The 12,706-nt window shown below is 47.0% G+C and overlaps 1 protein-coding gene across 2 annotated transcripts in view; it reads right to left on the bottom strand.

The window, feature by feature from the left end:
* Positions 1 to 12,706, bottom strand: part of LOC132235331 (bifunctional epoxide hydrolase 2-like) — a 66,893-nt gene that overhangs the window by 27,861 nt on the left and 26,326 nt on the right. For both annotated transcript variants that reach the window (XM_059697533.1, XM_059697532.1), the window contains exons 3-7: positions 10,390 to 10,549; positions 8,991 to 9,181; positions 6,816 to 6,938; positions 3,247 to 3,327; positions 455 to 550 (exon numbers count right to left, since the gene is read on the bottom strand). In XM_059697533.1, coding sequence (XP_059553516.1) covers positions 455 to 550; positions 3,247 to 3,327; positions 6,816 to 6,938; positions 8,991 to 9,181; positions 10,390 to 10,549 — 651 coding nt within the window. The remainder of the gene's footprint in view (positions 1 to 454; positions 551 to 3,246; positions 3,328 to 6,815; positions 6,939 to 8,990; positions 9,182 to 10,389; positions 10,550 to 12,706) is intronic.

Below are 12,706 nucleotides of genomic sequence, written 5' to 3'. Positions count from 1 at the left end.
CCCCATGGTCTTGTAAATGGCTCAATCCAAAGTGCCACCTGACATTACCAGGTATTTCATGGAGCTGGAACGAGCCCACCTGGACAGGGCTGCCATGGACCACTGGTGGTAGGGTTTGTGCACTGCATCTAATGCCACATCTAAGGGAGCACCTTTCCTAACAAAGACCTTGTATATTTCTATAATCATTACAAAAATTTCTGGGAGGTGGCATAAAGTGTCTTGAAGAAGTCTGCTTTTTCTTCTTTACTCTGCAAAGGTGGCATATGGACTAACACAGCTCTGAGGTCTGGAGCAATCTCCAGCCCCAACATTTCTGCGGTATCACAGCCATACTTTGGCAACAATGCTCCACTGTAAGGTTTTGCTTCTTAATGATGTTCAGGCTGGGGCACACCATTAGGCTTTCTCCTTGCCTTGCCTGACTGGGGTACCTTTACCCAGTTTTCCTTACCTGGTACCTCCAAGAGAACCAGCTCTCAGGAAACCCATGGCAGAGGCACACAGCAGGGCCAGAGCCCAGCTCCACAAAATGCAGATGCACCCCGGGCTGTGGAAGAGAGAGGTGAGCAGGAAGTCACCACACCACCAGGCCAGCCAGAAACAGACCCCTCTTCTGCAGACCATCCAGGCCACTTCAGCATATATCCAGATCTTGTTTGGACAAGATTTCTCAGCCTAAGACCCCAATGCTGAAAGTTGTCTGAAAAGGGACAACTCGCCAAACTGCAATAAAAGCAGGTGGTTTTCACTGTAACTTATATAAGAAGCTTGCAAAGAAGATTATAATGTTGGGGGAGAAAAACCCAAAACCAAAAGAACTTTGCATCTTCCTTAAAAGGCCCTTATACTATTGGAGTTTCTGGTGTGGTTTGTCATGTTTTCAATATTTAAAACTGGGGATCAGTTTTGTGCAGAGGGCACAGACGCTCAATGCAGGAGCTGCCCAGGATTATTTGGTTAAAAGCTGTTTGTATCTTGAATATGAATTTTTTTTCAAGTTTGCTACAAACTTCTAGTCCTTTCTGGACTACACGGGTGTGGCAGCGGCTGCTAGGGCTCAATATCGGTGCTCTTCTCCTGGCACATGGTGGCATTTTCCAGCTCTCCCCCCACTTCTTTGCAGTGAGTGTGGCCATGTGACTGAGTTCTGGCCAATGGCATATGAGCGAAAGAAACGTGTGCTACATCCAGGCCCTCCCGTGCTTGGTCCTCCCTCTCTTTTTCTGTCTGAACCTGAATGGATTGGGCCTTGAGGAAGGTGGAACCAGCAGAAGGAAGGGCCTGGGTGCTTGAATGACTGCGTGGAGAGAGCCCACTCCTCACCCACACTGGACTGTGCTGTACAAGAAGCAGACCTGGTATTCAGCCACTGAAAGCTGGGTTGTTTGGGACAGTGCTAGGCCTCCTCTGACTAGTACAGTGGGGTCTAACCAACCAAAGCAATTCAAAATATAGTCAAAATATAGCCTATTTTTCCCACATGTACATATCTCCAACTTATTAATGGAAATGAATGAGGAAAATAATCTTCACATTATAGAAATTCACTCAGGACAATTCCATTCAGCTGCATCCCAGATTTCTCCAAGCTGGTGTTCCAAACTGGAAGTTTGGGTCATGATTCCCAACAAGCTATTTTGCTCAAGAAAACATTAGGCTGACTTTTTACAAACCCATTCCTGAACTACAATCTTATTAAGAATATGTTCCACTGCCCTAGCCGGGTAGCTCAGTTAGTTAGAGCATTGTCCCTATATACCAAGGTTGTGGGTTGTGGTCAGGGCATGTATAAGAATCAACCAATGAATGCATAAATAAGTGGAACAACAAATCAATGTTTCTCTCTCTCCCTCTCTCAAATCCTATATAATATAAGGGTAATATGCAAATCAACTGAAGCAGAACAATCGAGTATGCCTGTAGTCCCTTGCCCCAGCTGGCTGGCCCTGCCCAGGAGCTGGCACCCCCATCCCAATCAAGGATGGGGCCGGCTGACAGACCGCCCACAGCCCTTTGCCCCAGCTGGCCTGCCCCCGATGGCCGCTGGACCCCACCAGTGCACAAATTTGTGCACTGGGCCTCTAGTCCAGTGATGGCAAACCTTTTGAGCTCAGCGTGTCAGTATTTTGAAAAACCCTAACTTAACTCTGGTGCCGTGTCACATACAGAAATTTTTTGATATTTGTAACCATAGTAAAACAAGGATTTATATTTTTGATATTTATTTTATATATTTAAATGCCATTTTACAAAGAAAAATCAACCAAAAAAATGAGTTTGCGTGTCACCTCTGACACGCGTGTCATAGGTTCGCCATCACTGCTCTGGTCAATAAAAAAACTTTTTAAAAGAATATGTTCCACAGTCTTCCCTTTAGTACTTGGTAAAGGGAGGTAATTTAACTTTAAACTCCATAGTCCTTATATTGAAAAATGTTATAGTGCTGAAGTCCACTCAAATGATCCTCATCAGCCTCTGTTCTAAACGGATCCTAACTAAAGGCCCATTTTGCTGCTTTGTATCTGACTCAGCTGAGTAGCTCAGCAAAAGTGCTTTCCCATCCTTTAAATGACATGTTAACAAAATGGCCTTAAAGCTGGAAAAGGGGAAAGATCTATTACAACCCAGTTTGGGTTGCATTGGCATCCAGGGAGATGCATACAACAGCACCCCCTGCGCCTGGGCTCAGCTGGGGCTCCCCAGAGGTCACTGCTCCAGCTCTTGAGTCTGGGTGGTGGCAGGGGCAGTGAAGCAGTTCTGAACACCCTTCTTGAAGGCAAAATGAGGAATCTATCACAAGTGGTGGGATACGCATCAAGAGGATGACAAGAATAAGCCTGTCCATGGGGTTGAAGACACAAGGTTACAGCCAGACCCCAGACCCAAGCAATGAGCCCCTCACTCTTCATCAATATAGAGATGAGGTCTGAAGGTGCCTCATAGGAGGGGCTATACTGACTCTGACCCGTAGCTTCCAGTACTACGTTCTTACACTCAACTCCTACTCATCCTGTAATGCCCACTTTACCATGTCGGCTGCAACCCTCTGCCCGCATTTATGGCTGCTGCCTGCATATGGTCCGTGTCTTCTATTGATTTTTGAGAAATTATGCTTGTGGGAGATATGATTTCCCTATAAACAATGGCTAGTCACTACCCTTGATATTGAACAAATGTCTCTGTGAGTCATTTTAGGAGACCCAGTTAGAGTACTCAGCTGACGGAGGGAGAGTGCTCACTTACCTTGATTGGCACATACCCATGGCTCACGTCATTTGGATGGCATGGGATTGGGAGAGGGGCTGCGACTTCTGTTTTGAGAAGCTGAAAGTAGAAGGTACACAGTGAGAGGTACAGTGAGAGAGGCGTCTTCTGCTTCCTTCCATGGGGGGTTCTCAGAGTGAGTTTCCAAAACTCCAGCGAGCTCACCTCCCACAGCCTCCATCAGGGACTGACCAACCCATCCTCCTCTCCTGCGGCACCACCATCTCATTATAAAGCTGTGAACACTGAGATTCAGAGCGATAAGAAATGTACCTAAATTTGCCATCTGAGAAAATGCCAAAGCCAGGATTCACTGCCTCTGTTTGATTAGAGCACAACTGGACGTCATTTCTTCTCCTTCCTTTCAGTTCCATGGAGGCCCCTGGCTGAGTCCTGACTGATGAAATGCAGACAGAAGAGTATGGCCTGTCGGCCTAGCCCATGAAAATCCCCACCCGATCCTCTACGTCCTCTTTTCTTGATTTCCCAGTTGAGTGTCCGATGTGAACTCGGAAACCACAGATGGAAGATGGTGGGTCCTCCATCAACCAGATCCTTGCATAGCTGGGCAAAGCCAAGTACCTGGCTGCCAACAACTGCTTTTACATAAGCAAGAAATAAATACCACTTGCTCTAAAACTCTGAGATGTTGGGCGTTAGTATAATTCTTCTCTAGGGCAGTTCTTCAAGGGGTCACCCAGGCTCATGTTGAATACTGCCAGGAATACAGAGTTCCCAGAACAGCCAGCCGTACCACCATGGCATGGCTCTATGGCTCTGCTGAAGGGTTTCTCCTCCAACTCAGCCAAAACCAAACTCTCTGTGCCTTCGTTGGTCTGCTAGGGTTGCCATAACAATGGACCATAAACTGAGTGACTGAATCAACAGAAATGTATTTTCTCACTATTTTCAAAGCTAGAAATCCTAAATCAAGGTGTTGGCAGGGTTGGTTCCTCCCGGCCTCTCTCCTTGGCTTGTAGATGGCTACCTGCTTGCTGTGTCCTCATGGCCTTCCCTCTGTGTGTCTGTCCTAATTTCCTCTTCTTATAAGGATAAGAGCCATATTGGATTAGGGTCCACCGAAATGGCCTCATTTCACCTTAATTCGTTCTTTAAAGACCCCATCTATGTCTGGTGTGGCTCCATTGGTGGAGGGTCATCCCATGCACTAAAAAGTCATCGGTTCGATTCCCACACAAGACACATCCCCAGGTTGTGGGCTTGATCCCCAGTGTGGGGCATCCAGGAGGCAGCTGATCGAGATTTCTCTTTCACATTGATGTCTCTCTCTCTCCCCCTCCTTTCCTCTCTCTATAAAATAAAAAACCAATGGAAATAAACATATTTAAAGGCTCCATCTACAAGTACAGTCACATTCTGAGGTCTTGGGGCTTAGGGTTTCAACCTATGGATACAATTCAGCGGATAGTCTTCTGCCTGCACGCCGCTTTCTGTCCTCTGGCGTCCTAGGGGTTCCGAGAACCCATCTTTTTACAGTATTCAGGTAAATTCCTGAACAAAGTGTCTTTAAGGGGCTTCTATAACTTATTGGTGTCAGTTTCCTGGGGACAGAGATGACAAAGGACAGGATGAGCACGTGACATGAATGGAGCAGCATGTTAGTGACTTCTGCTGCTCAATTTCTCATCTTTAGTCCCAAAGGTGCAACCTGAGGAAGAAGCACTCCACAGCCATGCAGTATTCTCACCTCTAAAATGGGGGAAATAAACTGTGGGATCCACCTCCCTTTTAAACATGGGAGGGTCCGCATAGGTGTCCTCAGCGGGGGACACAGGGTGAGCCCCCCACCTCTGTGGTGTCTAGAGAGGACCTGGGGTATGGCAGTGGGGATGGGGGGTGGACAGTGTGTTGCCTCTGATGGCAATGAGCCTTGTCTGGCCAGAGGAGCCAAGACATGGACCACTATGGCCAGTGTCCCTTGGGGACCTACTTTTGATGTGTTCCCAGCTTCCTAGGTCACTCACCAGTGATGCCCCACTGCTTCCACGGTGGAAAGGGTGGGGGTTTCCTACTCTAATGGTTTTCCCATGTGTTTGTACAATTTACAAGCCTGTTCATGACTGAGTCCCACAGCCTTCCTGAGAGATAAGAAGCATGTCTCTGTTCAAAAGGGACTCATTTCCATTTTTCCTTGTATCTTCCCCACCCCCCTAGGAGAAAATGGGTGAGACATGCCTTCCTTTCCCAATTTTACAAAACAGGAATCTGTGGCTCAGATGTGATGAGGGGGCAAACCTCGTAAATGGGACAAACAGGTGGATGCTCTGGTCCCAAGTCTGGGCGCTTTCTGCTCTGTTGGGTGATATTTCCAGGCTTGTAGAAGGACTCAATACGCTTGTACCAGATGCTTTAAGGTTATGAAGTCATTAGCTATACATTTTTATTTATTTGTTAAAGACAAAAAGACAATTGTTCTGAGCTAAATTGTGTCTCCTGTTGAAATCCTAACTCTCAGGGCCTCAGAATATGACTGTATTTGGGGGGAAGGTCTTTAAAGAGGTGATTCAGGTTAAATGAGGCCCCTGGGTGGACCCAGGGGAGTAAGAATCCCATTTAACTGGTGTCCTTATAAGTAGAGGAGATTAGGACACACACAGGGGAAGACCGTGTGAAGACACAGCAAGAGAGCAGCCATCCACAAGCCCAGGAGAGAGGCCTCAGAAGAAACCAACCTGCCAACACCTCAATCTTGGACTTGCAGCCTCCTAGTGAGACTGTTGTTTCAGACCCAGTCTGTGCTGCTTTGTGGTAGCCCGAGGAAACGACACAATTCCCTTTAAGAAAATGGTTGTGATGCCTTTGAAATCCATCTAGCACAATCAAGTGTATGGGCTCCCGCCTCCCTCCTCTCCCATTACACTGACAACCCTGGGCGAAGCACCGAGTTATGCTAAAAGTTGGTATAACTGTCACTCCTGGACTTGGTGGGATGGGTGATCTTAGGTAAAGTCAAAAGAGCAAAAGGTTGCTCAGCTTTGGCAGAACAGGCTAATGGCCAGGCAGCCCCCAGGGGGTGATTAAGGACACCCTGTCCTCAGTGTCAGGGACAGATTTTACATAAAAGCCTTCCTTCAAACTGGCATGAGGGCGTAAACCAGCAGGAACCAAACAACTACACCCGAGTGCCAGCCGCATGACCTGGCACACAAGGTAAGGGCTGGGTTCCCTACGCACACTGGGGCAGACCTAGCAGCTAGATTTTCAATATTCACTCGAAAGAGTAAAACAGGGTGGCTTTGAAAGCCCCACTCTCATCTTGGTTCCCCTGACTCTGACTAGTACAGATTCTTGCTCTCAGAGCATCGTTTCTCTGTCCATTGACTGCAGAGAAAGTAACAAGGTGTTCTTCAAGGACTCCATGGTACTTGCACAATGGGTAATGAACTTCCACCCAGGAGGGCTACCTGGGAACCATGCCTGGAGCAATGAACTGCCTCCACAGAACTTCTGCTCTGACTTGTTTTGTCTCATGTACCTAAACAGAGACAAGAAACAGGATATCCCACTCAGCACAGATGTGCAGTTACCTGCACCCCAGTGACTTTCTCCAGCTCTTGCAGGGCCATGTCACTGTCATGGACGAGGATGGTGACCATTCCTAAATCACGGGCTGCCTTCAGATTGGCCCCGATGTCATCCAAGAAAACAACCTGAATCCAAATAGCATGGACACTAGCATCACTTCAACCAAAGTGAACTTCATGCACGAGAGACAACACCGAAATAAATACATTAGTTTGTAAATAGTGACTATCCTATATAATAAAGAAGTAATATGCAAATTGACCCTCACACCATAACGCCATCACAAGATGGTGGCATGCACAGCAGTGGCAGGGCCGGCAGCTGCTCCACGTGACCCAGAGGCAGGGCATTGGGGCAGCACTCCAGGACTCAGGGCCATCCCACGGTGCACCAGCCATGCGGGGTGGGTCTCCGGGACTTGGGCAGTCCCATGGTGCAGGGGGGAGGGGTCGCGGGTCTCGCGCAATTTCTCGCGACAGGTCACTAGTTTTACAATAATGAGATAAAGAATGATTTTTCTCTCCATGTAACTTTACTCTTAAAATTAAAAACATTTAATTACAGAAGAATCACATAAACACACAGATATATGTGTTCCCACATACACCTACTGATTTCAGCCTGAATTTTGAAGCTGTGAGAAGATTAAGGAAGAATATAAACTATATCAAAATGACTTTAAAATTCATCTAGAAAGATCAACACATGTGAATTGACAAAAAAGTATGTCTGGAAAAGAACTGTAATACATGCAGATAAGAAAACAAAGCTATAAAAGGTTAAAAAGTAAAGTTTGGTACTAATAAAGGAATGAACCAAAAAATAATTATCAATGAGATAGAAGAGAGTCTAGGAATAGATCCAAATACAAATTACAGTTTAGCTTCCAATAAAAGTGTCATGTCTAATCAATGAAGAAAAAGATTATTTAAAGATTATTTAGCTACTAGAGGCCCGGTGCACAACATTTGTGCACTGGGGGGGGGGGTGGGCGTCCCTTAGCCAAGCCTGCACCCTCTCATGGTCCGGGACCCATCAGGGGATGTCCTTAGTGCTGCCACGGAGGCAGCAGCAAGAGAGGCTCCTGCCACTGCCAATGTGCTCGCCAGCCATGGGCCTGGCTTCTGGTTGGACGGTGCTCCCCTGTGGGGGAGCTCCTGCATTGAATATCTGCCCTCTGGTGGTCAGTGCGTGTCATAATGACGGTTCGTTCCTCTGTTTGGTCAATTTGCATATTAGCCTTTTATTATATAGGATTTTACCAGTTTGAGGGGAAAAGTGGATACTCCATATCTTACTTCAAAATAAATTTTGAATGAATCAAAGGTATAAATTTTAATAAAAATAAAGGAGTAAGAGGTTCCTAGAACAGTAGAAGAAAGCATGGGTGCATTTATTTATAATCTTGGATTAGAGCAAGCCTGGACTTGTAAGCAGCTCCTTCAACCCCAAAGCCCTAAATGAAAATACATTTACTTATGTGCATACAAAAATTTAGAGCATTGTTATAATGCTTAACCCAGGGACTGAGGAGAGCAGAAGCAAAGTTTGAGAGAAAGACCTTCCTGGTTTCATTGAGCCTGATAAGAATTCCCAATGATGGAGCTCAGGGTTTCATTGGATCAGGTGTGGGTGAGGTGGGGCCAATAAGAAAGAGTCAGAAATGTCAGGGAAAGGAATTTAATCTTGGTCCAATCACCTTTTTGAAAATTAGAGTAGGGGAATACAATGCAAAAATTATTTTGGAATAGGTCAGAATTAAGGGGTGCAGGGGTGCTTGGAAGACTGTTGCAATATTGGAGCCCATTCCTGTTCACCCTTTGGTGGGGTGACCATGACTAGCCTGTGGCTTTGGGAAAATCTCTCAGGGTCGACCTGTTTTTACAGGTAAACTGAGGCAGCTGGTCTAGAAGTTTTCAATAATACCTATTTTGATCAAGGTCCTATAAAAGCCACAGAGAGGGGTCAGATGCTTATCTTTGGTAGAACTTTCTAGAAAAGATGGGTAAAAAGTCCTTTAGATGACCTGGCCTGAGAGAAATCGAACCTGCCACTGGACCTACAACCTTCCTGCCAGGCCCCAGATAACCCAAGCCTGCTCACTCCTCCTCCATTTTTCTTTTTGGCAATATCGCTAGAACATTCTTTCCCAGTGAAAGGAAGCATCTATTATGTACCTCATTGGGGCTGGCCTTCAAGGTGTCCAACATAAATTTGTAGATCTGAGGATCAGGCTTGGCCATTCCAATCCGACATGACTCTATCAGGAAGTCAAAGTGTGGTCTCAGTTCATACATCAGCTGGGCCAGGCTGCTCCTCTGGGTGCTGTCATCCAGCCAGTTGTTGGTGAGGATGCAGGTTTTAAACCCTGAGCAAGAAGTCACCAGTGAATGGACCAGCTATAGAACTTTGTCCCGAGAAGCTCTGCCTGGAGCCAAGTAGGGTTCTACTCACTTACATCAATCTCCTGACACTGGGAAAGAATCATCTTCCCCCTTAAGCACCTCCTGACACAGGGACATGAGAGTGAACCCACTGTGTATATTAAGGGCTTTCAGAAGCCCAGAGGGAGATGCTGCATCTGCCTCCGGACTGTCCCTCCAGTATACCTTCCAGTCTGTGTTATGCAAAATCTGCTCAACTGCATTTCAAAACACCTGCTTTGGCTTTCAGAGGCTGATGCCCATTTCAAAATGCAAACAGAGACAGCAGTGCCACCGGGCTTTCTCTGCCTAACCAGATGGAGCAAGAACCCCGAGATACTGGAGACGAGACACAGCTTAGTCGATGGTGTGACACTTCCCACATGATATGAGTGAGAAATATGGGGTGGCTTTGCCAGTCAGGCAAGTCTACTGATAAGTGGGTGGAATGATTTCAAATACGCTCATGAAGATTTGGGCTCTGACATTAAATAAATCGCCATTGAATGAACATGATCTCATGTCTTAGACCAGTGGTCGGCAAACTCATTAGTCAACAGAGCCAAATATCAACAGTACAACGATTGAAATTTCTTTTGAGAACCAAATTTTTTAAACTTAAACTGTATAGGTAGGTACATTGTTATTAACTTAATTAGGGTACTCCTAAGGCTTAGGAAGAGCCACACTCAAGGGGCCAAAGAGCCGCATGTGGCTCGCGAGCCGCAGTTTGCCGACCATGGTCTTAGACCATTTGACACCATCTGAATCCAGATCACCCAACTCATAGCTCATCCTGTGACAACCAGAGGTTGAAAAAAATATCATAGTTGTTTAAAAGGCTTTCTATCATCACTGTGACAAGAGGTTGGGTCATTCCGGTCATTACTAATGTCACCAGAGGGAGAGAATTTTTCTCACAAGGCAGTCTCTGGCAAAAGTCACTTTATTAAATTCAATTCTTTCATCTTCCCAGCCATTCTGATAGTGCTGCTTTTTGCCATTTTGGTATAACTTACTTTGGGACTATGTTTTAAGGACAGTTTTCCATCAAGGCCCAGACGATTTGTGACCTCAAAACACATTTAGATGTACCCTCTACCAAGGGTCCTGGTGTGGTTGGGTCAGAAAACGGCCAGTATTAGATCCTTACCCTTCTTTCTGAGAGCGAGAACCGCCTGAAGCATGCGTTGGTTGATCTTCCTTGCTGAAATGGCCTTGCCAAAGATCTGACTAACAGAGAAATTCTCAGGGAGGCTGATTCCAGAATCTTCGGCGTGTTTCTTATAGTCTTCTTCCAGGAGTGACACCCACTGTAAAAGCAAATTGCCCAGGGACTGACAGTTGGTACAATCACTTGGAAAAGCTTTTGACAGCATTTACTAAATCTAAATATGCATTCCTTGTGATTCAGCAACTTCACTCCTGGACACATACATTGCAGGAAATGGAAATGTCTACATGTGTTCACTGAAACATGTACAAAATGTTCGTGGCAGCATTACTCCTAAGAGCCCCACACTGGAAAATACTCAAATGCCTGTCTATGGGGTGAATTGTGCCCCCTCCCCTTTAAATTCGTGTTGAAGTTGTAATCCCCAGGACCTCAGAATGTGACTGTCCTTAGAAATAGGGTCTTTAAAGAGGTGATTAGGGTAAAATGAGGTCATGGTTTGGCCCTAATCGAATCTGACTGGGTCCTTATAAAAACAGGAGATTAGAAAACAGACACACACAGAGGACGGGCTGCGAGGACACAGGGCGCAGATGGCCATCTAATGCCAAGGAGAGAGGCCTCAGAAGAAACGAACCCTGTGGATACCTTGATCTGGGCTACTGGCCTCCAGAGCTATACTATACATAGTCTTCCAACCCTTTCCTCCCATTCTTTCTAGAACATACTCTAATCAAACATTCACCTCCACATTCCAGAAACTTGTCTCATCAAGGTTACCAATGACCTTGTTGCGTAGCTATATCTAATGGAACTCAATGTTAGATATTTTCATTTTACTTGACCTATCAGCTGCATTTGACACAGTTGATAACACTCTTCATTTAAAACTTGATAACCTGCCATGGCTGGGTGGGTCAGTTGGTTAGAGCATCATCCTAATATGCCAAGGTTGTAGGTTCAATTCCTGGTCAGGGCACATACAAGAATCAAGCAATGAATGTATAAATAAGTGGCACAACAAATTGATGTTTCTCTCTCTCCCTCTCTCCCTCCCTTCCTCGCTCTCTGCAAATCAAATAAAAATTTTAAAAAGTAAATAAAACTTGATAACCTCTTGGCTTTTAGGACTCCACACTCTCTTGATTTTCTTCTTTAATTTAGATGCATTATCCATCTCTGATTGCTGGGTCCTTCTCACCAACCTGACCTTTAACATCAGAGTACCCAGGACCTCTGGCTCCTTCCATTTATGCTGTCTTTCTCCATGATCATATTAAGTCCAATGGTATGAAAAATACCATCTACCTGATGTAAATATGTATGTATGTGTGTATATATATATATATATATATATATATATATATATATATATAGCCCGGTGCACAAAAATTTGTGCACTCGGGGGGGGGGGGGTCCCTTAGCCCAGCCTGTGCCCTCTCGCAGTCTGGGACCCCTCAGGAGATAACGACCTGCTGGCTTAGGCCTGCTCCCGGGTGGCAGAGGGCAGGCCCAATCCCTAGGTGCAGCCCCTGGTTGGGCTCAGAGCAGGGCCAATTGGGGGGTCGGGGCACCGCCCCGTGTCACACTCAAGGCAGGGTCAATGGGGAGGTTGCGGCGCCACCCCCTTTCACACACAGAGCAGGGCCCATCATGGGGTTGGGGAGCTCCCCCCTGTTACGCACAGAGCAGGGCCGATCAGGGGGTTGAGGAGCTCCCCCCTGTCACTCACAGATTAGGGCTGATTGGGGAGTTGGGGTACCGCCCCCTGTCACAGACAGAGCAGGGCGGATCAGGGGGTTGGGGCGCCGCACCCTGTCACACTCAGGGCAGGGCCGATGGGGAGGTTATGGCTCTACCCCGTCACACACAGAGCAGGGCCCGTGGCGGGGGGGGGGGGGGGTGTTGGGGCACTGCACCCTGTCACACACAGGGCAGGGCCAATCAGGGGGTTGAGGCGCCCCACCCTGTCACACACAGAGCCGCAGGGTGATCAGGGGGTTGGGGCGCCTTCCCCTGTCACGAACAGAGCAGGGCGGATAGGGAGGTTGTGGCTCCGCCCCCTGGCACACACAGAGCCACAGGGCGATCAGGGGGGTTGGGTGCTGCCCCCTGTCATGCTGATCCTGGTGCCGGGAGGCCTCTCGGCTCCGCTGATCCTGGTGCTGGGAGGCATATTACCCTTTTACTATATAGGATAGAGGCCTGGTGCATGGGTGGGGGCCGGTTGGTTTGCCCTGAAGTGTGTCCTGGATCAGGGTGGGGGTCCCCACTGGGGTGCCTGGACAGCCTGGAT

This window comes from Myotis daubentonii, chromosome 5 (assembly GCF_963259705.1).
Source record: "Myotis daubentonii chromosome 5, mMyoDau2.1, whole genome shotgun sequence".
NCBI lineage: Eukaryota > Metazoa > Chordata > Mammalia > Chiroptera > Vespertilionidae > Myotis > Myotis daubentonii.
This window is presented reverse-complemented; position numbering and strand designations above follow the sequence as displayed.